At 44.3% G+C, this 27,334-nt stretch overlaps 1 protein-coding gene across 2 annotated transcripts in view; it reads right to left on the reverse strand.

Moving 5' to 3' along the window:
• The window catches only part of MICU2 (mitochondrial calcium uptake 2), a 249,043-nt gene that overhangs the window by 72,905 nt on the left and 148,804 nt on the right, over window positions 1-27,334 (reverse strand). For both annotated transcript variants that reach the window (XM_084617911.1, XM_084617912.1), the window contains one exon: window positions 23,161-23,308. In XM_084617911.1, coding sequence (XP_084474037.1) covers window positions 23,161-23,308 — 148 coding nt within the window. The remainder of the gene's footprint in view (window positions 1-23,160; window positions 23,309-27,334) is intronic.

A 27,334-nucleotide genomic window follows, 5' to 3' on the forward strand; every position in this document is an offset into this window, starting at 1 on the left:
ATTTTGATGAAAAAATGTACAAAATATATAAGAATCTGAAATAGTGAGCTCCTCAGACCTACTGTACATAGAAGAAATCTCCACCTTCCAAGGATAAAGCTAGTTTAATACCAAGGCAAGTCAATCAGTTTATAATTGGTTCAAATTATCACTTTGACAAGCTGTAACATTGTTACCTGCAATCAAGTAGCACTAGGAAAGGTGAGAAATTCTTTCCTACCATTGGAGACAAAGAAAAAAGAAAAAAAAAACATTTCAACTCAAAATCCTACTTTATCAGTAAAACCATAGTCAAACACATCAGCACAAATGGGAATTGATTTCTGAAAGGTAAAGATTGATCCATATAATCCAATGATTGCTATAAGCAGTGATCAAAAAAACTGATTTCACTATAGTAAAAATCTTACTGGGTATGTATTATTTAAAAAAGCAACAGTTCCTACAGAATGTGATACCTTTCAAATGTATTATAAAATGGTGCAGATTAGTTTAAGGGTGCTGTAAAAATATCGACAATTATTTATAATACAGTGCTATGCATGTAAGAGTAAGTTAGCCAATGAATAGCAGTAGGAGGTAGAGAGAAAGATGTTATGTTAAATGCAAGATTGTAGAAACCATTCTAAAACAGTTTAGGAGTTAGGGACATATGCACTTGGACTGTAGACTTGACATTTGTACCATGGACTGAGGCCATTTATATACATCACAATCCTCAGTTCCTCTTAGGCCAGTGGTCTCCAACCTTTTTATGCACAAGATCACTTTTAGAATTTAAGTGCAACCCAGGATCTACCCAACCCCTTCCCCAAAGTCCAGCCCCTCTCACTCCAGCCCCCCTCCTTCCGTCGTTCACTCTCCTGCACCCTCACTCACTTTCACCGGGCTGGGGAAAGGGGGTTGGGGTTCGGGAGGGGGCTCTGGGCTGAGCCTGGGGCAGAGGGTTGGAGTGCAGGAGGGAGTGAGGGGTGCAAGATCTGGGAGGGAGTTTGGGTGCAGGAGGGGATATGGGCTCTAGCAGGGAGTTCGGGTGCAGGAGGGGGTATGGGAGGGCTCAGGGCTGGGGTGGGGTTTGGGGTGCAGGAGGGCATTGGGGTACAGGAGAGGGTATGGGGTGCTGGCTCTGGGAGGGGGCTCAGGACTGGGGGTTGGAGTGCAGGCTCCCGCCGGACGGCACTTACCTCAGGCGGCTCCCAGTCGGTGGTGCAACAGGGCCAAGGCAGGCTCCCTGCCTGCCCTGGCCCCACGCCGCTCCCGGAAGGTGCCTACACGCCCCTGTGGGCCGAGGGAGTGTGTGTGTGGGGGGGAAACATGGCTCTGTGCACTGCCCCTCTCTGCAAGCATCACCCCCACAGCTCCCATTGGCGACAGCTCCCCATTCCTGGCTAATGGGAGCTGCGGAGGTGGTGCTTGAAGGCAGGAGCAGCGCACAGAGAGAGACCCCTCTCCCTCTGGGGCCATGGGGGGTGTGCTGTCTGCTTCCGGGAGAGCATTGGGCCGGGGAAGGAAGGGAACCTGCCTTAGTGGCAGCCACGCTATACCACCGGACTTTTAGTGGCTGGAGATCACAATTTACTGGGAGAGTCTCCAGGATCGACCAATCGATTGCGATCTAGGGGTTGGTGATCACTGTCTTAGGCTATGTCTATACTACTGCAGGATCGCTCTCCAGCCAACCCTAGTACTCCACCCTGAACAAGAGTAGTAAGGGCATGTCTCCACTTATCAGGGGATCGATGCATGGTGATCGATCCACTGGGGGTCGGTTTAGTGGGTCTAGTGAAGACTTGCTAAATTGGCTGCCGATCGCTCTCCCGTCGACTCTAGTACTCCACCGAAACGAGAAGCATAAGATAAATTGACAGGAGAGTTTCTCCCATTGAACCAATGTGGTGAAGGCACTGCAATAAGTCGACCTAGGTACGTCGACTCTAGCTACGTTATTCATGTAGCTGGAGTAGTGTAACTTAGGTCGACTGAGCCCCGTAGTGTACATCTGCCCTAAGATACTCTCCTGTTGACCCAGCGTGGTGTAGACACTGCATTAAGTTGACCTAAGCTACGTCGACTCTAGCTATGTTATTCACGTAGCTGGAGTAGCGTAACTTAGGTCGACTTACTGTGGTAGTGTAGACATAGCCTTAGTTTAATCAACAGTTGTTTTACTCCGAAGAATGGTCAGTGTGGATCTGCAGAGGCCATATGTTTAGAATGTTCCAGTTACTGGCTGCTAAGTAACTTTCTTCTTTCTTCCTTACAAGTTTGCCTCTGCAGGTCCCCATTACAGTTAATTATATAGCAGTAGCAACCCCAATAAGCAGGAGAGGAAATGAAGAATAAAAGATCACACTTTTGAAGTGTGTGTGATTTGGCTTCAGAGCTATAAAAATGTGAATTGTATTCCAAGCAGCAAAGTCTCACAAATCTCAGCATCTGATACATTATGGAGATAAATTATGGAAGTGGCTATTCTAGTAGAACAATAAAGTATTTTTTTGTGTTTCTTGAATAGAATTTCACTGCTCCATCAGACTTAGAACCACTGTTTCCCCCCCCCCCCCCCCCCCCGGTATTAATCTCTGAGACAGGTAAGAGGTGTTTGTTTTGATTTTCTCCAGTGCAGTAGTCTCCCATCACCAACCTCTACAGGCCACTTAGTAAATTGCACTGATGATGCTTCCCAGGCTATACTGCCAAAGCTAAGAAGAATAAGAAAAAAAGTTACAGGAACTGATTAGATCTTCAAAACATTAGGTTTCACATTTTCCCCTAAGAAACTGTATGTGAAACAAAAGCAGATGTGTCATTTCTCTGACTAGAAAATCTGAAGAGAAAAATCAGGTGCCATCTCAGAGCAGCCAGACATTCAGTGTGTCAAACACACTGAGTCAGAGCAGGTCCTGACGGGAAAGCAAATTCCCATTCAGAGAAGACAAAATTACTAATTTTAGTGTTCTCTATTATGGCAATCTGCTCTTTAAGCTTGTAACTATTTGGAAGCAGCAAACAATACAAAAAGAGCACTTGGGAAGGGAAAGTGAGAAAGATGTCTGTCAGTTCTGTACCATACAGGACACTTTCCTTAGCAACTGAAAGGTGATTTGGCAAGAACTTGTAGCACTTCAAGAAGGGGTCCATTTTTCCACTGGTAACCAGATCAGGAGTTTCTCATGGAATACTGCATCAGAAAATGGGAGCTACATGGATGAAGCAGTAGGATAGAACTGGAAGAAATAGGACACGTGGCAGAGCCTAAAGTTACATTTTCAAGAAACTATAGCTTTATGAAAACCATCTGGTAGGAAGTCAGGAATGCCTTGTGCGTTCAGTCTCAAGGACTTCTTCTCCTTGTCCACCATGAGTACCATCTCTTCCAAGTGGTTGGTAGAAGATTTTCTGAATTTCTAAGGCAAATCAATCAGTACCTGGGACTGACCATGTTCTACATTCAAGTTCCATGCACCAAGCCTCAATGTTGTTGATCTCGGTAGATCCTGGTGAATGAGGTGTCAAGAGATTGGAAGCATCCAGGAAGGACATGCTGACAAGCCAAGGACACTGGGTTAGTATAGTGTGATTAGGACTGCTGAAGCTCCATGCTGGCTAACCTTTCCAGCTATTCTGGATCTGATGAGAAAGGCATTTCCCCTCAGCCAGTGGAATGATAGGATGTCTATGCTCCATAATTGTGGATGCCAACATCAGAAGCATAATCAGTTATCTTTCTGTTGGACTGGGTTGCAAACAGATGAGCTTCCACACATAGCCACCTCAGTGCAATCTGATCAAAGAGTTCTGTTTAGCTTCTATTCTCCCGTATCCAGTTTGTGATGGTGAAGTCAGTAAGCCTGGCTGTTGGTCTTGCCGAAAACGTATGTGGCTCTAAAAAACAGACCCATGTGTTCCAAGTACAGAAGAATCTTTCTGACCTCTCTGTTCAGGCTTTTGCTATTGTTCTGCTTTGTCAGTTGAGATAAGCCATAGTGGTTCTGCTTTTGCGCTCCAAGTGACTGGCTATGATTCTTGGAGGGACTCTCAGGAAGCAACACTGCCTGGACCTCAACAAGGCTGATGTTGATTTCCTGGGAAGACCACTTTTCCTGAGCATAGGCAGCGAGTTATATAGGCCCATGGTGCCCATGCTCCATCAATATTCATGAAGGTGGGCCCGGCTCCGCCAATGTTTGGGCCCCAGACCCCACGCTCTGGGGGGCTCCGCACCATGGGTTGGCAATGTGGGGCGTTCTCATCTCGGGGGCAGTTCCCCCGCCTCCCAACAAGCAGCTCCCCCTGTCCCCTGCATCCTGCAGAGAGTGTCGGCAGGGTCAGGGTAGCTCCGCTCACTGCTTCCGTCCTCCCTCTCCCTGCAGCACTGACCCGGCTCCCAGAAGTGCCTGGCCGTGTCTCTACAGCAGGGAGAGGGAGGGAGCCGCAAGCAGTGGCTCTCAGCCCCGGGCAGAAAGAGAGCAGCAGGAATCTGTCACTATCAGTCAGACACACAGACATAGCTAGGGGTGTGTGGAGACAGACAGATGGAACTGGGGGTGAGGGAAAGGAGCAGCGATGGGCATCCTGGGGCTGGCATCAAATACAGAGTACAGAGGGGGCTTCCTGGGTCGGAGGGTATAGCAACACCCCTCACCCCCCAGGGCAGACCCAGGCTGCAGCTGGCTCTGTCCATCACTCCCCTCCGCTCCACAGAGACCCACACAATCCTCTGCCCCCCCTGAAAACTCCCCACTGGCCCCTGTGCCCCTGTCACCCCTCTCCAGAGAGCCCACCCTTTGTGCCTCCAGAGACAGCTCCCCTCCCCCCATCTCCCCTGCTCCCTACAATCCTCCTCTTTGCTTCCCCCTCCCCCCTGAAGCTCATCGGTCGGGAGGCTCCCAGCCTATTGGCCACTGTGGCCAATGGGAACTGCACCTGAGGCAGCATGCCTGCTTGCAGAATCAGACCTGCCTGGCCATGCCTCCACAGCACGGGGAGGGGGAGCCACGGGTGAGCAAGCCCTGGTCATCATCATCGCAGGCACAGCAATTCTCTGGGTATTTAATTTCACTGAGGCAAGTAATTCAATCTTCTCTTCCTTTCCAGACAGTTTGTGGCTTTTCTTGTAAGAAAACTTACAATTTCTTTGAAAAGAAGTCTATTTATAGATTTTCACTTGAGAAGTATAATTTTCTGGTTGTTCATAAGCTCATTAAGTTTGTTAACTCAGTTTCATAGGCACTTTTAAAAGTCACTTGAATTGTACTCCGTTTTTTCCATTGGTCCAAAAACACATGGAAGACGTGCAAATTTTTTCTGTGGCCCGAACCACCCTGTGTAGAGATGTAAATCTCGGCGCTAGAAAAGTTCTACAAGGGTAAGAGTCCCTTCAGGAAATTGTCCTCAAGTCATTCATTCTTTTCCATTCGATTGTTCCCTCCTATAGTGATCAGTGTCTCCCCCCACAGGGGAGATGCAGAAGACTGTGTCAACCCTGCAGTGATTCCAGGGCTGGAGCACCCATAGGGGAAAAATTAGTGGGTGCTCCACACCCACCGGCAGCCAACCTCCCCCCTCACCTCCTTCTCCCCCCGCTCCCAGCGCTCCATGTCCCTGCTCCTCCCTCTCCCTCCCAGCGCTTCCCACCACTCCGCCACCTAACAGCTGTCTGGCAGCGCTTAAAACTTTCCGGGAGGGAGGGGGAGGAGCGGGGATGCAGAATGCTATGGGGAGGAGGCAGAGAAGAGGCGGGGCAGTGACTTGGGGAAAGAGGTGGAATGGGGTAGGGACTTTGGGGAAGGGGTGGAATGGGGATGGGGTGAGGGCGGTGCAGGGCCAGGACCAGGGAGGGGTCGAGCACCCACTGGAAAGAGGGGAAGTCGGTGCCTATGCCCCCTTTGGCCTCCCTAGGATTCCCCCTACCATTACTCCCTCTGGATCTTTCCTCTCTCATGAAGTGAAGTCGATCATTACAGGTTCTTATTTCTGTAATGTATTTAATTTTGATGCATTTATTAAGTGTTAATTAATGCACTATGGGAGTCCCCCTTCAGCCCTCTGTATCAATTGATCCCCTTCTTTCAATATGTTTTGCCCATACGGTTTTCTGCAGCCCTAGGGAAGCCAGCAATAACTGCTGTGCCTTTGCAATGGGGTGAGGGAAGGGGACCATGGGTTCCCTATTTATGTGATTTGCAAGAAGTGTTATCATTACTCGGTACCAAATGTGTTTAAATGATGTAAGTGCCTTGTAAAATTCAAAGCAAGCTCATTTTCATTTCTCATATACTAATCTCATATACAGTATACACTCATTTTTCATTAATTATACGAGTTGAAATTATTATTATTATTGTTATTATTATTAGCTAGGTTACTGTTTTTTTTTCCAGTTTGAAAAATTGTGTAATATTTTACGGGTTGAATGACAATGACATAATTCCCCCCGCCAATGTCCGTCACTAAATCCGGTAACTTTGTCAAGTGTCTGTTACGCAATATGGTGATGCCTACCCCTGTGCTGCGCTTCAGGGGGATACCAGGTCCAGAGTGGCCTGGGAGGTTAGCGGGGGGCCTGGTGCCAGCAGCAGCGAGTGACCCAGCCCCAGCCCACTCTGCTCCGCTCCACCCCGCCGGCACCTGGTGTTGCTCAGGGGTGGGGGCTTGGGGAAAGGCGAAGAGTAGGGGCAGGGTAGGAAGAGGCAGGGCGGAGCAGGGCAGGCTGGGGCTAGGTTGCTTGCTGCTGCTGGCGCCAGGCCCCCTGTTAAGCCCCCAGGCTGCCCTGGACCCTGCTCCCCCTAAAGCACGGGGACCCGGGCGGTTGCCCTGGTCCGTCCTATGGACGGGACGGCTCCTCTTGGGCACCACCAAAAATTATACAAATCTGGAGCCCATGGCCCTGAGGTCCCATTTGAGCTCCCCCAACTGAACAGACTTGCCCTGGTCATTGGGCAGACTGCTGGAGATCTAATCACATTTGGATTCCTTGGGTCTAAATGGATGTAGATAAAGTAAGCCATATTTGGGGTGTCTAGCTTCAGCCTTTCAAAGAATAATTTAAAAAAATTAGAATGCTATGTTTCCAGTCAGAACACATGGAGGAAAAAAAAAAAACAAACCTGTTCTACATACTATAAGCATTCAAAAGTGGTTAAAACCAGTTTGAATACTAGTATGACTTTCACCAAAAAATAAAATAAAATAAAAAAAAAATACAACCCTAGGCTAAGACCAAGCATGGAAGATTCCAGCCCAAAGGAATCAAGAACAACTGAAAATGGAAGGTTAGAATGGAAATTAGTATTGACCATGAACATAGCATGCTCTTCTTGCACCTTCTACTGCCCATCTGGGTAATTATATGTTCACCCCACCTCCATCACAATAATATGTGAGCACATAAATTGTGCACCACAACCAATGGGTACCTTTAAAACAGATGTTACCTAATTTCTTAGTACCACATTTGCTATTGTTAAAAGATACATGCGACAAGTTTCATGCAACAATGGTAAAAATGTATAGGATTCTGATTTCACTATATCTGCTAAGACTTAGTTAATTGTCAGTTAAACAGGATGTTTCAGAACTGATTAAGCTCCACTACATTCATTAAAACAAACAAGTAATCTGTCAAAACTATTAAGTATCTAAAGTAGGAAAAATCCCAGAGATATTTTCAGAGGTATACCATACAGTAGGTTATGCTAAATATAGTCTAAATGGTGTGCTATGTTGTACAAAATATTCATTACAAATTAGAGAAATATTTACAGAGAGACAGGAATGATCTGAAGAATTCTTGAGACTTGTTCATATGCATAAAGAAGAAAAGTAACTTCTATTTCTAATCTTATAAATATGGTAGTATGTCACAAAACTGGAATAGTTAGCTAAAAAAGAACTGCTGTAAATTTCTGAAATTCTAAGGCAGCCCATGTTTATACAACAAGCAGATTCTTGTTATTAATAACCAGATATTTCCATTATTTGTATTACAAGTATTCTGTACGTGTACAATATATATATTCATCCATTTCAAAGAATCCATTTTCCATTCAAATGCCATTAAACTACAAATAACATTCACACTTAAGTAACTAAATCCTTCAAGATGTGTGTTGTGAAAGATTGTTTTCCTCTTGCTTACAACTAATCTGAAGTCTGAGTGGCTTCATTGTTCACACTATTTTTGTTCAAAAAGTTTTGCTTTTAAAATGTGCTTTTATTCAATCAAGAAGTTACATTATTGGCAACTGCTGCTTTCCAGAAAGCTGCATAGCTAATAACAGTACTTTTCACTCATCATTCCCTGACAAATAATTTTCCTTAATCAACAGAAGTGCCTTGTTTAAGAAAGGTAAGAATTTTGATTCTGCATCATTCTTTAGCAAAACTCAGCAGAACCATGAAAGCAAAAAAGAAAACAAAACCAGAAGCTCACTACAATCTCATTGTTGTCTCTAGCAACCTGTCTGCTTTGGGAGTAGACCTAACTACAACCTTGTTTAAATATTTTTGTTGCTAATACAGTTCTAGCAAAGTTTTTATGACCAATGGGGAAAGGGACTCCAAAACAAAAACAAACAAAAACTCCAGCAGCAATAAACTCTGCTGGCTGAACCACCCGTTGCAGACTTACTCTTAGGTAATCCTTACCATTCTTTTATCACATGGTTCTAAATATAGCTCTCAAACAGAAGCAAACACACATGTCCACACTGAGCAAAGAAACTGCAAAATCTCTTAGCAACCATGTTTCAGAAAGATAGCTCAGGGCATATTTATTACAAACAAGTTTGACTCAAAAGACAACAGTATCCAATTAAGCAAAGCAGTTATCAATACAATAACCTCACATCTAACCCGAAGTCAATTGTTAGCTGCTGCAACTGCTAGCAGTTAAATACACCAAGAAGTAAAAGAGCTGGCTGGCCAAAGGACCAGATGTGATTACTGGAAAAATATATTCCATTGCTTGGTACCTGGACTCAGTAGCTGCAAAAGTACATCTCCATGAGTTTATTAGCCTTGATTTCAATACTACAAGATAAACAGTAAACACCAAGGGGTGATACCAAAATTAAATAGAACTTGGGAGTATTTCAATTATCTCTGTCTAAAAAGCAATTTTACAGTAAGTTGTACTATTAGATAAGCCAGTCAGCTAAAAATCACCACCCCACCATTGCAGATATCCCTTGCAGTTCAGATAACAATGCTAAACACACTATCTCTTGGTGGGGAGGAAGGAAGAGAACAGGCATCTTTAGGCAAAGTAGTAGTAGTTACTCACCTTGTGCAGTAATGATGGTTCTTTGAGATGTGTCTCCTAATGGGTGCTCCATTGTAGGTGTGTTTGTGTCCCCGAGTTGCTGTTTCAAGAACTTCGGTAGCAGTGTCCGTCGGGCTTGCACATGCACTGAATCTCCTACAAGGCTCATCAGTGCACATGGGCCAACCCCCCTCAGTTCTTTCCTTACCAGAGTCACTGACAACAACTCCGAAGTAGAGGGGAGGAGGGTGGGTTGTTGAGCACCCATAGGGACACACATCTTGAAGAACCATTGTAACTGCACAAGGTGAGTTTCTTCTTCTCCTTCAAGTAGTGTCCCTATGGGTGCTTCACTTTAGGTGACTCCAGAGCAGTATCTCTTCTGGAGGGCTGGGACTTCGGAGTCGGGTCAGTTATGGATGACAGTACCATGGAGCCAAAGATGGCATTGGAGGCAGACTCCCCAATGACTGCATAGTGGTCTGAGAAAATGTGGACTGATGCCCACGTCGCTGCTCTACACATCTCTGAGATAGGGACATCCTTGAAGAAGGTGACAGATGAGGAGATCAATTTTGTGGTGTATGTATGAATCGAGTCTTGAGGGATCATGTTGTGAATTTGGTAGCACTGTCTGATGCAATTCGAGACCCACCTAGAGAGCCTTTGGGCTGATATTGCTGAGCCCATGGAACTTTCCGCAGTGGAGAAGAAAAGTCTAGGGGACTTCCTGAAGGCCCTCGTCCTGCCAAGATAGAACGCCAAGGGCTCTTCTGACATCTAGAGTTTGAAGCATAGCCTCCTTGTTGTCCTAGTGAGGCTTGGTAGAAGATTGGAGGGTGATTCAATTGATTCATGCAAAGTGGAGAGGTTACCTTAGGGATGAATTTTGGATGCGGCCTGAGCGTAACCTTGTTCGCAAAGAGTACTGTGTAGGTGGGATGTTCCATCAGGGCTGCGATCTCTCTCTTATTCTTCTGGTTGAGGTAATTACTATCAAGGCCATTTTCATTGATAGGTATGTCAGCTAAAAAGGTGGCCATGGGTTCAAAAGGAGGCCTAGTCAGCCCTTTCAGTACCAGGTTTTGGTCTCACATGAGAGCAGGAAGTCGAGGCTCAGGGGAGAGGTTTATTATACCCTTGAGGAACCTTTTTGTGATTGTTTGTGACAGCACTGAGTACCCCTCTACTGGTTGGTGAAAGGCTGTTATAGGTGCTAGCTGACCCTAAGAGACTTTAGGGATAGTCCTGATTTTTTAAGGGCCAGAACATAGTCTAGGATGGGTGGAAGAGATGCGGATGTTGGGAAAATTTGTTTGGACATGCACCAAATCTGAAACTTTGACCATTTCTGTGCACTAGAATCTCTACTGTCCTACTGCGCAATAGAATCTCTTGCTCTTCCCTGGTACAGAACCAAGGGAAGGTTGAACCAAGCAGGAGCCATAATTTGATGTGGAGAATGCCCAAATTGGGATGCAGAGTATGACCTTCGTCCTGTTAGAGGTAGTGTGGAACTGTCGGGAGGGAGATCAGTGGGCACATTGCGAGCTGTGTCAGGTAAAGGTACCAGGTTTGTCTCGGCCAGGTAGGAGCAATCAGAATGATGTGAACTCCGTCCCTTTTTATTTTTAGTATGGCCTTCGGCAGTAGAGGAAATGGCGGAAAGGCATAAAGAACTCCCCATCCCATGGGAGGAGAAGGGCATCGCCCAGGGAGTGCTGTCCCATGCCCACCCTGGAGCAGTAGTGTGGACATTTCCTGTTTTGGTACGTGGTGAATAGGTCTGTGGATGGTGTTCCCCATCGTGTGAATAGGTCATGGAGTATGGACTGGTATCTCCAACTCATGATCATGTGGGAATCTGCAACTGAGATTGTCTGCTATCGAGTTGCGTGTGCCTAGGAGGTAACAGTGGAGAGGGTGATGTGGGAGATGCACCAGTTCCAAATATCTCATTTCCTCTACTGCTAGCAAAGGCAACCTAACCCCCTCATGCTGATTGATGTAGTACATGCAGGCTATATTGTATGTTAGGATTTTTGTGTGTGATTCTGCACTCAGCAGAAGAAAATGGGTGCAGGTGTTCCTGACCACTCTCAACTTGAGGAGATTGATGTGGAGGGATATCTCCACAGACAACCATTTGCCTTGCATCATGAGGCCGTTTAAATTGAGGAGCAACGATGGTGACATCTGCCAGAAGGAGATCCCTTTGCACTCATTGGCTGGGTCCTTCACCAGTCTAAGGGAGTTTTTGATCCTGGTGGGTAGTGACAGGGGTTTGTCCAACCTGTCCCTGTTCAGTCTGTAAACTGAACTGAACCACAGCTGGAGGCAATACATGTAGAGTCTGGCATGTGGTATCACCACCATGGCCGCTGCTGTATGTCACAAGAGTTGGAGGCGGAGCCTGGTTGGTATTTGTTGGTATTATGTTCTTATGTTATGTAGACTACATTGATTGGTATCTATGAATGAAACCGTGGATAGGAACCTGTGTTGAGGTAGGAGGTCTTTGGGCTGGAGGGCATCGCGGTTGGCCCCTATGAATTCCAGGCACTGCACTGGAGTGAGGGTTGACTTCTGGGTATTGATCTGTAGACCCAGTTCTGTGAACAAGTGTATCATAGTATTGATGATTTGGTGAGCCTCCTGGAGAGATTGGAGACAATCATCCAGGTACAGGTAAATCATTATCCCTTCCAAGCATAAATGAGTGGTTATCACTGAGAGAACTTTGGAAAATGCTTTCGGGGCTGATGAGAACCTTAAGGGGAGGACTCTATATTGGTAATGGTTGTGTCCCAGAGTGAACCTGAGAAATTGTCAATGAGCCAGTAGGATCAAGATGTGAAAGTAGGCATTCTGGAGGTCGACAGCCAAAAACCAGTTTCCTGTTCCAATGCTGGGATGATCATTGATAAAGTGACCATCTTGAACTTCTGAGCCTTGACAAACTTGTTGACAGCTCTGAGGTCCAGTATGGGTCTCCAACCTCCCTTCCTTTTGGGTATTAGGAAATAACAAGAGAAGAACCCCTTGCCTCACAGATGGTGAGGTATTGTTTCTATGGTTTCTAACTGGAGGAGGCAATCTATCTCCTGCCATAATAAAATCTTGTGGAAGGGTCTCCGAAGAGGGATGGGGAAGGGTGTTGTGAGGGGAGGTAGGGAGGTGAAATGGATGGATGCCAAAAAGATCAAGTGATCCAATCCCTGTCATAGGGCATAGCTCTGGACTGGTGTTGTCAGCCATGGGAATTGATAGCATCCACCATGAGGGAATTGTGTGGCAGGTGGGAAAAGGGGAATTCTGATTCTTTGGTGGGAATGTAATATTTTCTGTCCATGCGTTTGCAAGTTGGTGCCACCAATGCCGGGGTTTGCCACACTGTTTTTTTTGCCAGGTCTAAAATGGCTTCATTAATTGGGATGGTGAAGAGTGGAGGATATGAAGGAGCTGATGGTGGTTGTCCTTGACCTCCTATAGTGGTATGTGGAGGGTGCCCACCACTCTCTTCACCAGCTCCTGGAAAAGACAGAAGCTGTCTGCCAGAGATGGAGGGGGAACCATGACAGCTTCATCCACAGAAGAGAAGGATATGGTCTTTGGTGTTATGTCCTCCTCAGTATTGGTTTCCCCTGTTCTTCCATTTCCTGAGATAGTTTTGAGGCCCCTGGATGCTGCACCTGAAGGGGTGTGCCTGGAGGGATCTCACGTGAGGCTGGAAACTGGAGAAGTAGGCTGTCTGTGCACTGCCCAAGGGTCCCAATACGGCCATTGTGGTGGCATATGGCCTGGTGGAGGTGCCCATGGGTGGCTGTACCAAGATGGTGGCAGTGGTGGAGCCATCTGTGGGTACATTCTCAGGCCTTGTTGGTAGTGGGTCTCATATGTAGCTTGGGAGGAGTACTGTGAGACCACCTCCACTGGCTCACTATCTGAACCCTCGCTAGACAATGGAAGGGCATGACATGGCTGTGGGGATATCCCCTGTGCCCGGTAAAAACTTGGTGCTGCAATGTTGGTACTGAGAGGTTGGGCCTCAGGTGTATCCCGTACGTCAAGGTCTCTGGTTTGGTAGAATCCCGCTGGTACCGAACATCCTGGTGACAGTGCTGGGGGGTTGGGAGACCTTGTCTGCACTGGTGTATCTGGTGCAGGGTGAACTGCTGCTGGCAGCACCAAGGTTGAGTGGCATACCAGGAGCGTCGTCAAAGTGTTTATTCTTGTCCCTTGGTACTGAAGACTCCGTGCCAGTGCCCATAGGATCCGGGGGCCTGTCAGTGGTACCGGTATCCAATGGTTGTTGTGAGGTACAGGTACCAGACTTGAAAGGTCTCAGTACTGGCGGTGTGGAGGATACCAAGCGAGATGGCGATTGCTTGTGGCTATCTCTAAGCTCACTTAGAGTACTTCCCACTCTCTTTTTAGAGGATTTGTGAGAGGGAGCCCCAGCCTGCTTCTTCAACCCACTTCCCTTAGATGTCAAAGGTTGTGGGGAAGACTCACAGCTGCCAGGAGACTGAGGTCAGAGGGCTGCTTCCATGAAGATGATCTTCTGGTGAAGCTCTCTGTCTTTGCGGGATCTTGGCCGGAGCTGCTGGCAGAGTGCACAGTTTTGTTGTATGTGGTCCTCGCTGAGGCAGCGAATGCACTGAGTGTGCTTATCTGCAACCGGGATCTCCCCATTGAAGGTGTGGCATTTCTTGAAGCCTTGGGAGCTGGGTATACCTTGCTAAGGGAAAGAGACTCTGGTGGGGGAGCAGGAAAATTTTATTTTATTTTATTTTATTTTTAAGGGTAGAAAAGAGACAGAATGGAAGAATTACAACTAGAACTACAACTAGAACTGGGGAAACTAACTGCAAAGCAGACAGAAGAACAGTCTTAACAGACTGCTAATGGCTCCTTCTCTAGCCGGGGCAGTTGAGAAGGAACTGAGGGGGTTGGCCCGTGTACGCTGATTAGTCTCGTGGAGCAGCATGAGGAGACACAGGGCATGTGCAGGCCTGATGAACACTGCTACCAAAGTTCTCCGATCAGCAGCAAGCACACCTATACTGGTGCATCCGTAGGGATACTACTTGAAGAAGTAGTTGAGAAGAGATTAGCATCTGACAACAAGTGACAGGAAGATTCTAGTGTTTGATCCAAAAGGTCAGAACCATAATCTTGTATTTTGTTTTTGTTAAATTAAACTTCATTAAAATGTCAAATTGTACATATTATAGAGTATATTTAAAAACAAAGTTCTGTTGAGTTGCAGTTGCGGTTTTCAGGTATAATCTGGGAGAGGGAAGGTGGCTGAACATGCAGGTACAAAGTCCACAGGCACAGAAAGATTATGTATCTCATACGTTAGGGTTGCATGAGCAGTTCTTACACCAACTTGGATAAATTAGTTCAGACACATACTGGTATACAGTAACAAGCTCCTCTATCCTCAAAACCCACTTCAGAAAATTAGCCAAACAATGAGTGGTAGTTGGTTCGGAGCTGAGGATAGCTGATTTTATTTTATTTATTTTTAGAACACCAAAACAAAAAAATTCCAAAGACCATTATGGAACCCGTATGTCAGTCCATCCTTCTCATTCCTCCCATTTGTCACACTCACTGCTGTGTCTTGTTTCAAATCAGACTCAACTCTTTGGTGCAGGGAACACATCTGTGTAGTGCAGTGTGGCTCCAATTATATTTGGAGAATTTAGGCGATATCACCATACAAATAGACAATAATAATCATAGATGAAATCTCCTAAACATGGAAATTGTGAGTGGCAGGATGGCTTTTTTGTTAAGGCATAGGATTGAGACATAGGAATCTGGGTTTGATTTCCAGCTCTGCCAAAGACTCCCTGTGTGATTTTGGATAAGCTGTTCAAACCCAAATTTTATTTTCATAATTTTGGAACTTAAATCCATGTTAGGTGTCTAGACAGGAGAAAAATCTGCCTCAGTTCCTCATCTTTAAAATGGGGAGAACACTCTCCTATCTCAGATGGATGGTGTGAAGATAAATTCATTTATGTTTGGAAGGCACTCAGATGCTATGGGGCTAATATATTGATTTATTGACATTACTGATGGGGGCCTAGATAGACAAGGTTTGTCATCTTGATGTCTGACTTATTCCACATGGCAATCATTTTGGAGAAGTGGGTAACTGAATGCTAGTTTTAAAACCATTATTTTTTTGGGGGGGCGGGAAATGTAGCTTTAACTTACTGCTACTTAGGCATAAGGGATCCTGGAATTTTAAATGACGAGACATCAGCCATGCCCAGCAATCTGGGGCTCTTCCCATAGAAGGCCTCTTTCATAGTCTTCCTCTGACCACTCCTTCCCCAAACTCCAATCAGTACCAGGTTTACAATGGCATCATGGGAAGAGGCCCATTAAAGACCCATCTAACCCATCCACATAGGTCTGGCCCTTTGCCTATTGCAGTCCAGCACCCAAACCTTACTGTGTGAGCAGCTCCCCAGCCAGCAGGTCCCGCTCACCTGTAGGGGACTCACTGCCCAGCAGCCAGGCTCCACCATGCAAGGCTGGGGAGGGCTGCTGGCTGCGGGGCTGGTGGGCGTGGCCAGGCAGGCTCTCGGGGTACACGTCCCAGGGGTCTGCACCACACTCTAGCATGGTTCTGACTCCAAGCAGTTTCTGCTGCCTACCCCCTGTGGGGCCCCACCTGCCTCCCAAGGGCTGGACCACCTGGAACCAGTGCAGAGGGTGGTCTGGTCTTGGTCAGTGTGTGTGTGGGGAGGAAGCACGGAGGGCTCAGCTGGGCCCCACCTGGCAAGTGGGCCCTGAGGAAGCCACCTGGGCAGGCTCCCCTCCCGCTCTATCCCTCAGGAGCGTATGCACATGGTCTGCATTGTTGTAGGCAAACTCCGTGTAAGGGAGAAGTGAGGACCAATCATCCTGGAAATGAGCGATGTAGCATTGCAGATACTGCTCGAGAAACCGATCCTTTCTGTCTGGACGTTGGACTGAGGATGGTAAGTGGATGAAAGACATGTGTGGACTCCCAGCAGGCACAGGACTTCACGCCAGACCCGGGCCATGAACTGAGATCACCCATTGGAGGTGATGCACTCTGGAAGGCTGTGAAGGTGGACTATGTAGTTAATAGCTGGGCTGGGCTGTCTCTTCAGAAGAGGGGAGACCTGTGCAAGGGATGAAGTGGGCCATTTTGGTAAAGTGCTCCACTACTGTCAAAATTGTTGTAAATTTGTTGGACTCTGATAATTCTACAATAAAATCTATTTTGGGCACAAACATCACAAGAGGCAATGAACGACTGTATTGGCGGACTCATCCGGAACCACCAAAAGGAGCAGGTAATTAGTTTTTGGGTCTTGAAGCACCTCAAGTGTCCTGCTAGGGGCAAATTGAGGCATAGTTGGCAGGACTGCAACTCTTGCAGGTCCGGAGGGTACAAAGATGATGTCCCTCATGTGTGTGATCCCTTCCTGAGAGTCACGTGGTTGCTTGTTGATAATAGCTTGTTCATCAGGCATAATTTCTGAGGCAGAGTTTATTAATCCAAGTATGTTCTAGTCAAGAGCTGCACTGAGAAAGTTATGAGATTTGCGAATGATGGTTGGTTCCTGGCTGGGACCTTGTGAGTTGGTACCGTACCTTTGGGACAGGGTGTCTGCATTGCCATTTTTGGATCCAGGGTGGTATGTGATAATGAAAGCAAATCATGAGAAAAACAGGACCCACTGAAGCGGATGTTGGTTTAACGCTTTTGTCCTACATAGATATTCCAGCTTTTTATGGTCGGTGAATACCCGGACTGGGCGGCAAGCTCCTTCCAGGTAGTGCCGCCACTCTGCAAAGGCTGTTTTTATCACCAGGAGTTCCTTATAAAGTATTTTGTAGTTTAGTTCTGTAGGGGCGAGCTTCCTTAAGAAGTAATAAGTGCACAGGTCTAACAATTGTCTGGGACCAAGTCACTGGGAGAGGACAGCCCAGCTCACCCAACTGGAGGTGTCAGCTTCTACAATGAAAGCTTGTGTGACATCAGAATGAGCCAATGTGGGTGCTGTAGTAAAAGCAAATTTCAGATGATTGCATGCATGCTGGGCCTTGGGAAACCAATGGAATTGGGCATTTTTCTGGAGTAGAGTGGTGAGGAGCTCAATTTGTTTTGAAAACTCCAGGATGAAGCATCAACAGAAATTGGCAAACCACAGAAAGTTGGCCAATCCTGGACAGCTTGGATCTTGTATGGGTGTGTCTGGATCCCTTTTGAAGATAAGATGAAGCCCAAGAATTCCATGGAGGCCTGATAAAAGGCACATTTCTTGAGCTTGGTATAAAGGTCATGCTGCTGCAAGCACTCCAGGACTGTTTGGACATGAGTGGTATGCTGTTCCGGGTAGTTGGAGAAGATCAATATGTCATCTAGGTCGAGTACTACGTATTCATCCAATATGTTTCAGAACACATTGTGACATATTTGGGCACAATCCAGACTAATGAGTAGCACTGTCTCCCCTACCCTGTAACCTGGGGTGTCCTTTACAATGCCTTGCAGCTGTAGCCTCCAACCTGGACTGATCATAGCCTCCAGCATGTAAGTCAATCCCAGCTGTGTGTGCTGCAGCAAGCCAGACACATCTTGGCTCTCACCAGCCTTTGTTATGCTTCAGGTTGACCCCGAACAACTCCCGGTGCTAGATCTTCCCCCAGAAATGTATGTCCTGTACTGCCTCACCCTCTCCTGGACAGTACAAATATATTTAAGTCTGTTATTACTTTAATAGAACAGTATGCCTATTTATTACTGTAATAGAATAGTATGCCTATTACTTTAAATAGCCTACCCATGAGGTAGCGGAATTGTGCGACATAGGAGGCTACGGTGCTCTGCCCCTTTTGGAGTTTCCTTAGAGCAGCCTCTGCTGTTTGAATTCAGTGTGGGTCATCTAATAATACTGACATGGTTTGGAGGAAGAACTCCCAGTTTGACAATACTGGACTGTCACACTCCAAGAAGGGGAGGCTCAGTCTAATGCTTCCCCAGACAGCAGGCTAATGACCAGACTCACCTTTGCATGATCAGTAGTGTAGGACTAAAGCTGCATCATGAACAGGAGGCGGCACTGGTTTATAAAACCCTGGAATCGCCGGCAATTACTATCAAGCCATTCCAGCAGCTGTTTCGCGGAACAGGGCTGCGCAAGCCATGTCTGCACAGTGTTTTCAGCATGCAACTGTGTGACTTGCTCCTGCAACAGTTGGTTCTCTGAGGTCAGCTGGATGATCTAGGCCTTCAGTGCTTGGTTGAAGGTGGGCGGCCCACTTAGTGTAACCAATCCTCCCAAAGGGTTATCCAGGTCCATTCTGATGGCACCAGGCTCATTCCTGTGGCCTAAGAGGTCCACACAAACTGTTATAACTGGGGCATGGGCGATCTGACTTACTGTTCAGAGCAGGAGTCAGGCCAGGACAGATACCAGAAGGTCAGAGTCCAAGACAGGCCAGCTGTCAGGAGGCAGGCAGGGCCAGGTTACCAGGACATCAGTAGCAGGAGCAGGTATTACAGGGGAAGCAGTCCTAAGCAGGGAGAATCCAGTTGCAGGGACAACTTCCTGTTTCTATGCTTGAGTTGAATAAGAGCGGGGAACCAATCAGGGACCCCAGCATTCCACCAACCAATCCCTGGATGGGCATCCTCTGTCAGAGTTCAGGTTCTACTCTGGCAACTGACTGGCAGGTCAGACCTGACCAGCTACTAAGTGCACTGTGGACCAGGGTTCAAGACCCACTGTCCTTGACAGCAGCGCCTCACTGTCTATACTGCTATTTATACCTTTGCTAGGGGGGCGTGCAGTGTATGTACTCTACACTCTGCTGTAACATGTGTGCAGTGTAGATGTACCCTCAAGGTATGTCTACACAGCAAAGAAAACCCTGCAGCTGGTTTGTGCCAGCTTACTGGGGTCTGGCTGTGGGGCTGTTTCATTGCTGTATAGACTTCCAGGCTCAGGCTGGAGCCCCTCCTACCCCCACAGGGTTCTACAACCTGGGCTCCCACCCGAGCCTGAAAGTCTATACAGCAATGACACAGCCCCACAGCCGGAGTCCCACAAGCCCGAGTCAGCTGACATGGGCCGACCTTGGGTTTCTCTTTGCTGTGTAGACATATCGTCCGTGTACACAACTGTTCCTTATTGTTAAAATTAAAGCATTAAATGTAGCTTATTAACTCTCAATGAAAATTCATCTTCAGTATTAAAGCAAATCTCAAGTGAATTAAGCCTTCATATTTTATATACCTCAAAACCCAAATAGGTTAAAAATACATTAGAAGCTTATGTCTCAACCCAGCAAGTTGAAGTTATCCTTTGATATTTCTTTTACGAGATAACAGAACGGAGTAAATGCAGTAGGTTCCACAGCACGATAAACAGAGGAACAATAAAATACTTAATTATTGATGTTTTACATATTATGGTTTGCTAATAACTTTTTTTTATTTACACAGCTTGTCTTGCCAGTGAAGTGTTTTGCTTGCTATCCCTGCTGTTGCGATGCTTGAACACTGTTTACATGGCACGTAGCCAGGAATAAAAGAGTCCTCAAAGCTCTCTCTGCATGTGTTGAGTTGATCAGCAGAGGACATCATCCTATGTACAAATAAGAAGTCAGGCCCCCAAACCTATTTTACAGAGTTATCTATAATTAAAAACCAGAGCAGACTGCTTCCCTTAAGAAAATAATTGTAATAAATTAAAAAAAAAAAACCTGAAGTAATCCAGCATGCAGTGCTGCACATGACAGGAAAGCATTTTTTGGACCTTCCCATTCTGCCTTGAAAGAGTTATCTGCTGTGTCAATATGAAACACAAAATAGGTCTGTTAGGAAGCTATGCATTTGTTATCAACTCTTGCTGTTTAAATGGCAGGACTGTAAATATTTTTCTTCATTATCACCCTGATAGTAAATAACTTTGCAGGTGTGATTTAATCTATACAGAATGCAATGATCTCACATTTTTAAGCTATATTAAATAGAAAATCAGTAATAAAAAGCTTATCTACCAGGAACCAAATGAACAAAATTGGTGAACTAAGGTCCATGAAAACAGGGTTCAAGATCATTTGGGTTGTATTTTATGATGGTTTATGTATTTGCTGTACAGTTTTGTGTAATCCATCTATGCTTTCTTATCATGGAAACTGCTTTATAATAAATCATCATTTAGTGCATATTTTGCAACTTTGTCAAAGGGTACACTTAAGATTTTGTTTCAGTAAAAAAATGCTACTTAATCATTTGACAATCTAGACATATCAACGATAATTTTATATTTGCCCTCTCTAGCTGTAGTTCCAGGCACTTCTGATGTGGCATTGCCAGTCAGAATATTAATCTGTTTACTCAACACCACGTTTACTCCCTCTCCTAAATTTTAATTATGTTTAATTAGAGAAAATATAAAAACATCCAAGCAAAATAGCACATCAAGTAATTCTGCAAATGAAAATTATCAATGAGTGAAATGATGCTGGTGGGTAATGATTGCAAAATTGATTGAAATCTGCAGTTTAATTATATATTTGCTAGTTATGTGACACAGGAGGAATTTCATCTCATAATAGTATATTGTTGTACCAGCTGTGAAAATAGAACAGTATATTAAAAGGGCCACAATTAAAGCTGATATGACAAAAAGTTGGCTCTATTAAAAATATTGGTAACATTGGGTCTTCTCTGCTGGCTGACTACAACAAAATCAAGGCAACAAGGTTCTATGTATTCATCGTCCTACACTCTGTTTGCTCTGATATTGCAAGCAGACAGGGGACTGATGCACAATATATGAATTCAGCTTTCTGAAGCACTGAGAACATAAAATTATTGTATGCATAATACCCTGACCAATCAGGGCACATTACACAGTGAAAATGGAGGGATACAATGCGCAGCTGTGAAAAAAAAAAGCTTGCTTTTCAACTGCAGAAGTAACAATTTTACAAGCTATGTGAGCCTCGCTGTGCATGCTATGAATCCTCCAAAAGCGGGTTAATACAGTTGCCCCTTTGGCTGAGAGGTTAGTTAATATTCAAGGCTTTGCTGGGTTGTTTTCATTAGGAGGAAAAATTGACGATTCTTTGGTGAAATCCTATTTATTTACAAAAAATGTACACAAAGCCCTATTTCCCTGAACAGAATAGGAACAGCAGGCGGCATTTTCCTTACTCATAACTTCCATGTCTGCCTTGCCAGCCAGTCCTATGACCCAAAAGAGCGCTGTGTCTCTGCTCCCCATCAGGGCTATGCTCATGACCGCATCTCTGGCTTTCTGCTTGTTTCCATTTTGCTTTTCCCCTTTGACACATACACAGCTCCAACCACTCAATGACCCAGCCCTTGCATTTGCAATCAGGTCCCAGGGAAACCCTTTGGCGCACATGGCTTAAATCTTGATCAACCTTGCATATAGCCTTGGGTGGTGACTTCTATTTATTCCAGCTATTTTACTCCATAAAGGAGCTTAATTACTTCTTCCATTTAGGCTGAATGAATAGTAGCTACCATACCCATCAGCTTTAATTAGGTCTGTAATTACCTAATGACCAAAGACATGCTTGATTGCAGGATTAATAGATTTCAGCATAACAGTATTATGTGCTCTTTAGGTTTATGTAGCCTTGACTGTCATCTGGACTTACACTAGCCATACCAGCTGCAATGACCCACAGATTCATGAATATCTGTTGAAATAATGAACAATGTCTCTGGTTTGCTCAGCAAATCACTAATCATTATACTCAAACTGCCACTTCATTCTCCAGTTAATGTCTGGTTAACTGATGTGGACTGAGAATGACTGACTTCTTTCTCTACTGAAAAGATTTTTAAGCACCCAACTGATGTTCAGACAATAAAATGAGTTGACGGGCTGAACATTCCAACCCCACACTTTAAAAAATAAACTAGCTGTCTAATCAAGCAACATCCAGAAAGAATTTTTAACTGCTGGACAGCTCTGATTGTTTTTAAATAGTAAGGCTAGTAAGGAAGATGCAAATTTGCACCATATTTGCATAACGTAAGTATATTAGGTTTGTTATATTTGGTATATCTAGGTTCTGCTAGATAGAAAACAGAATACTTTACATTTGCATAACTTTTGGAGGCAAATGGCAGGCTTGCTATCCCTGAAGCAACTTATGGGGCAGCTATTCATTTCCATTCCTCTGACAGGGGATAAGGATCTTCTCTTTTTCTGAGTGCTTGTCTTCACTACCAGGGTAAGTTGACCTAAGTTACACTACTCCAGCTACGTAAATAACATAGCTGGAGTCGACATAGCTTAGGTTGACTTACCCGGTGTCTTCACTGCGCTGGGTCAATGAAAGACGCTCTCCCTTTGACTTAGCTTGCTCTTCTCGGGGACCTGGAATACTGGAGTTGACCAGAGAGTGCTGGGCCGTTGATTTAGCGGGTCTTCACTAGACCCCCTAAATTGACACCCGCTGCAAGGGTGTCGATTTCCCCGGTCATGAAGACAAGCCCTCAGTATCTCCCTCTCTTTTGGGACTGGTAACTACTGCCTGAGAGATGTTCTGAACACTGGTGTATTTTAACCTGGCTAATTTCTCTGTCATTTAGATAAACAAGGAAATGAATATTGATTAAATATGCCCATTAGGGGTTTAAGACATTTGCACAAAGACTCCAGATTCCTGGACCTTCAGTCTCAACAGGTATGCCAACTGATCCCTGTTAAGAGTCTACAAGCGTGTATTCTATTAATGTTGTTAGCTGGCCTTTGCTAATTTTTATCAGCAGAGGATAGGAACTTCTTAAAGGGTACCCACCACACAAATCAGTAGTACAATTTACTGAGGAGAAATCAACTTACAGCCAACTTGATCAAACATTACTGAGAACAAGAAGTCTCTAGGTGTCATGTAATATTCTCCTTCATATTCCAAGGATGCGAACTTCATAAAGCGCTGCTTTCGAATAGACAGTTTTTCTGCCATCTCCTCATTAGCAACATCTTCCTTCTAAAAACAGGGGAAAAAAACAATGTAACAAAAATATGATTAGGCTTTAGACCATTATACTAATCAGAAGGGGTCATAGAATATCAGGGTTGGAAGGGACCCCAGAAGGTCATCTAGTCCAACCCCCTGCTCAAAGCAGGACCAATTCCCAGTTAAATCATCCCAGCCAGGGCTTTGTCAAGCCTGACCTTAAAAACCTCTAAGGAAGGAGATTCTACCACCTCCCTAGGTAACGCATTCCAGTGTTTCACCACCCTCTTAGTGAAAAAGTTTTTCCTAATATCCAATCTAAACCTCCCCCACTGCAACTTGAGACCATTACTCCTCGTTCTGTCATCTGCTACCATTGAGAACAGTCTAGAGCCATCCTCTTTGGAACCCCCTTTCAGGGAGTTGAAAGCAGCTATCAAATCCCCCCTCATTCTTCTCTTCTGCAGACTAAACAATCCCAGCTCCCTCAGCCTCTCCTCATAACTCATGTGTTCCAGTCCCCTAATCATTTTTGTTGCCCTTCGCTGGACTCTCTCCAATTTATCCACATCCTTCTTGAAGTGTGGGGCCCAAAACTGGACACAGTACTCCAGATGAGGCCTCACCAATGTCGAATAGAGGGGAACGATCACGTCCCTCGATCTGCTCGCTATGCCCCTACTTATACATCCCAAAATGCCATTGGCCTTCTTGGCAACAAGGGCACACTGCTGACTCATATCCAGCTTCTCGTCCACTGTCACCCCTAGGTCCTTTTCCGCAGAACTGCTGCCTAGCCATTCGGTCCCTAGTCTGTAGCTGTGCATTGGGTTCTTCCGTCCTAAGTGCAGGACCCTGCACTTATCCTTATTGAACCTCATCAGATTCCTTTTGGCCCAATCTTCCAATTGGTCTAGGTCCTTCTGTATCCTATCCCTCCCCTCCAGCGTATCTACCACTCCTCCCAGTTTAGTATCATCCACAAATTTGCTGAGAGTGCAATCCACACCATCCTCCAGATCATTTATGAAGATATTGAATAAAACCGGCCCCAGGACCGACCCTTGGGGCACTCCACTTGATACCGGCTGCCAACTAGACATGGAGCCATTGATCACTGGTCATATGCCAGCAGCCTACTATCCTCAGTATAATGAGGTCAAATCATCACAGTGAGAGGGACTGGTTGTAATTAAGATAGTTATTCTAGTTTAACCTTTAAAAGGGACAGATTTATGCACAGTTCAAAATGTTTTTTGAACCATTGTTAAAATCTGTTGTCCATCTATGAAACAACTACCATGACACATTATATAGGAACAGTGATTTTTCCAATTTAGACAACAGAAGCAGAGGCAGTATTGCCCACACCAAAAGTCACCCCCCTACCCCCCAAATCATGAGATTTTAAAAATAAGTTCTGTTCTTTTTATTTGCCTTCTGGGTTTTGAGCCTTTAGGGTTCATGTTTCCAAGCTCCTCTCCATAATCACGAGGTTGAAACTTACTATTTTTTGTAATCAAAGCTGAGATTCTAACATTATCACCTGACTCCATGAACTGGGACTTTGAGAAAAACACCAAATTTAGAGAGACTTATGATAAAATCATAAGCTTTGGCAATACTGCAGAAACAACAACAGAAAGTAATGTCAGGTGCAGAGAGAATTTGGACGGGGTGAAAACAAGAGATAGGTATATTTTACCATTTCAGAGAGAATAACTGAGCACAGGGAAAATATGAGTTTCTTAGAATGAACATGACATAGGTATTTGACTCATGCTGTGGAAAAATTATCCTACACCTATGTCACTCCTTAGAAATTGTATTTCTAAAAAAGCCATTACACTTCAGTAACACGAATAACTGTGAACAATGATGGAAAAAGAAGGAAATCTAAATTAGGCAAACTCAGAGTACCAAAACCCCATTTGTAACCTATTATAAATTTGTTAGTCTCTAAGGTGCCACAAGTACTCCTTTTCTTTTTGCCATTATAAATAGTTCTTATAGTTCTTATAGCAGAGTCTAAACTATATTAGATACTGTAGACACTTATAGGAAGATATAGTTCCTGCCCAAAAGCTCTTGCAATCTGAAAATACAAATAAATAAATGACGGATAAATGAAACGGATGCAAAATACAAGCAAAACACTAGAGCTAGCTGAAAAATTTTCCATCGAGGTTTTCTATTGGAAAAAGCTGGTACCTCAAAATATAAATGTTTCAAGGAAACGTGTCAATTTAAATGAAATTTGAGGTAAAAGTTTAAAAACAATTCAAAATCAAAATGGAGTATTTTGTTTCTACTTTCTTGTTTTCACTTATACTGATTTTTGTTGAAATTTTTAATTCTATACTATATTTCAATAAGCTTGTTTCAATGTTTCTGAATTGAAATATTTCAGATTTTGTCCCATGAAATATGTTGACTTTTTGTACCAGTTCATGAAGAACATTTTTTGAAATATTGGAATTTCCCTAGGATGGAAATTTCATTTTCTGATCTACTATAGTGATGACTAGACCAATCTTGATAGGCACTGTAGCTACGCTCCGAACTGCATGACTTAAATCAAGCAGTCCCATTGAAGAGAAGTACCTTTGTAAATGCTATGTTGGATGATATGTGCTTTTGTTTATATTATTAGTCAATTTCACTTTTACCCCTGTACTGTCATTCGGTTTCCCTTGCTTACTTGGGTCTTGTGCACAGCAATAAGGGAAGTGAAACAAATTTTAAAATTAGGAAAATGTTACTAGAAAAATAAAACCTGGCAGCAGAGGGACAGGTGTGGCACCTGAAGCCATTTTAAACTCATTTTTAAATTGATCAGATTTCAAGTAGAAAGCATTCCTTTAACCTTTATCTTGTACATAGCATTTTTGTTCTTCTACTAATCAGATTCTGAAAAATACTATTTTAAAACAACTCTAATGTAATAAGTCTCAATTCCTTTTAATCTCCTCTGTTTAAAAGTTCTGGGATTGGTTATTACAGAACTGTCTTTTTACAAGTTTCAACAAATGCTGCTTCAGATATCAAGTGAATTGTTCATATTTGTGAGGTATTAAAATTCAGCACTCTTATTAGAATCATCTCATAATAATATCAACAGTTTGTGCCCTAAAGCAAACTTAAAAAAACAAGATTGCTGTATAGTAGTACTGTTTTAATTGAAATTATGGAAAGTTTTTTTTTGAATAAACTTATTATTTTGTGCTTGTTAAAGAAGATTAAGAGTTAATCCTATTATACAACTGTCCATACCAATTGGATTTTCAAGCTCCTAAAATACTAGAATACTTGTTTGAACAATGGCCAAAGCATGGCTTATTAGTGATATTAAAACTGCTGAACTTCAACAGTTGAAAATTTTAAATTTAAATAAAACAGCTGTGAATGTGTGTATACACACACACAGAGGGAACAGAATTTATTACCATCAAAATTGTCAATACATATTTTTACTGTAATTTCACTGGTTCAGTTTCTTGTCCTGAATAACTTCTTTTGTTTACAAAACAATTTTGGAAACAAATGTTTTTTCTTTTGGTAAGAAAAAAAGCTGAAGACATTTATCAAAACACTAAGGAGTTAACACTTGCATAAATGAATACATTGATCTTGCCAACTTTTGCAATTTTATTATCAACCTTGCAACATTTTATGTTTTTCTTAAAGCCTCCACTCCTGGAGTCATGTCATCACATAAGAATCTCAAATTTCATTAAAAGAAAGTTTCTAGGCCTTATGGATATGAAGTAAATCTTGAAAACTGGATACCCCGATGCCTGAGGTAAGCGGCTATACTGACATGCACTTGGTAAACACCCTCAGTGCTGCTGCAAGGCTGAACGGGAGGACCACAAACTGGTAGTGGTCGGGTCCCACCATGAATTGTAGGAAGTGTCTGTGACCCCGAAAGATGGCTATGTGGAAATGTGTGTCCTTCAAGTTGAGGGCAGCATACCAGTCTCCTGGATCCAGGGAGGGAAGATGGAGGTCAGGGAGACCATGCGGAACTTCCTTTTCTTTAAGTATTTGTTGAGG

Source organism: Lepidochelys olivacea, assembly GCF_965140295.1.
Source record: "Lepidochelys olivacea isolate rLepOli2 genome assembly, chromosome: 1".
Taxonomy (NCBI): domain Eukaryota; kingdom Metazoa; phylum Chordata; order Testudines; family Cheloniidae; genus Lepidochelys; species Lepidochelys olivacea.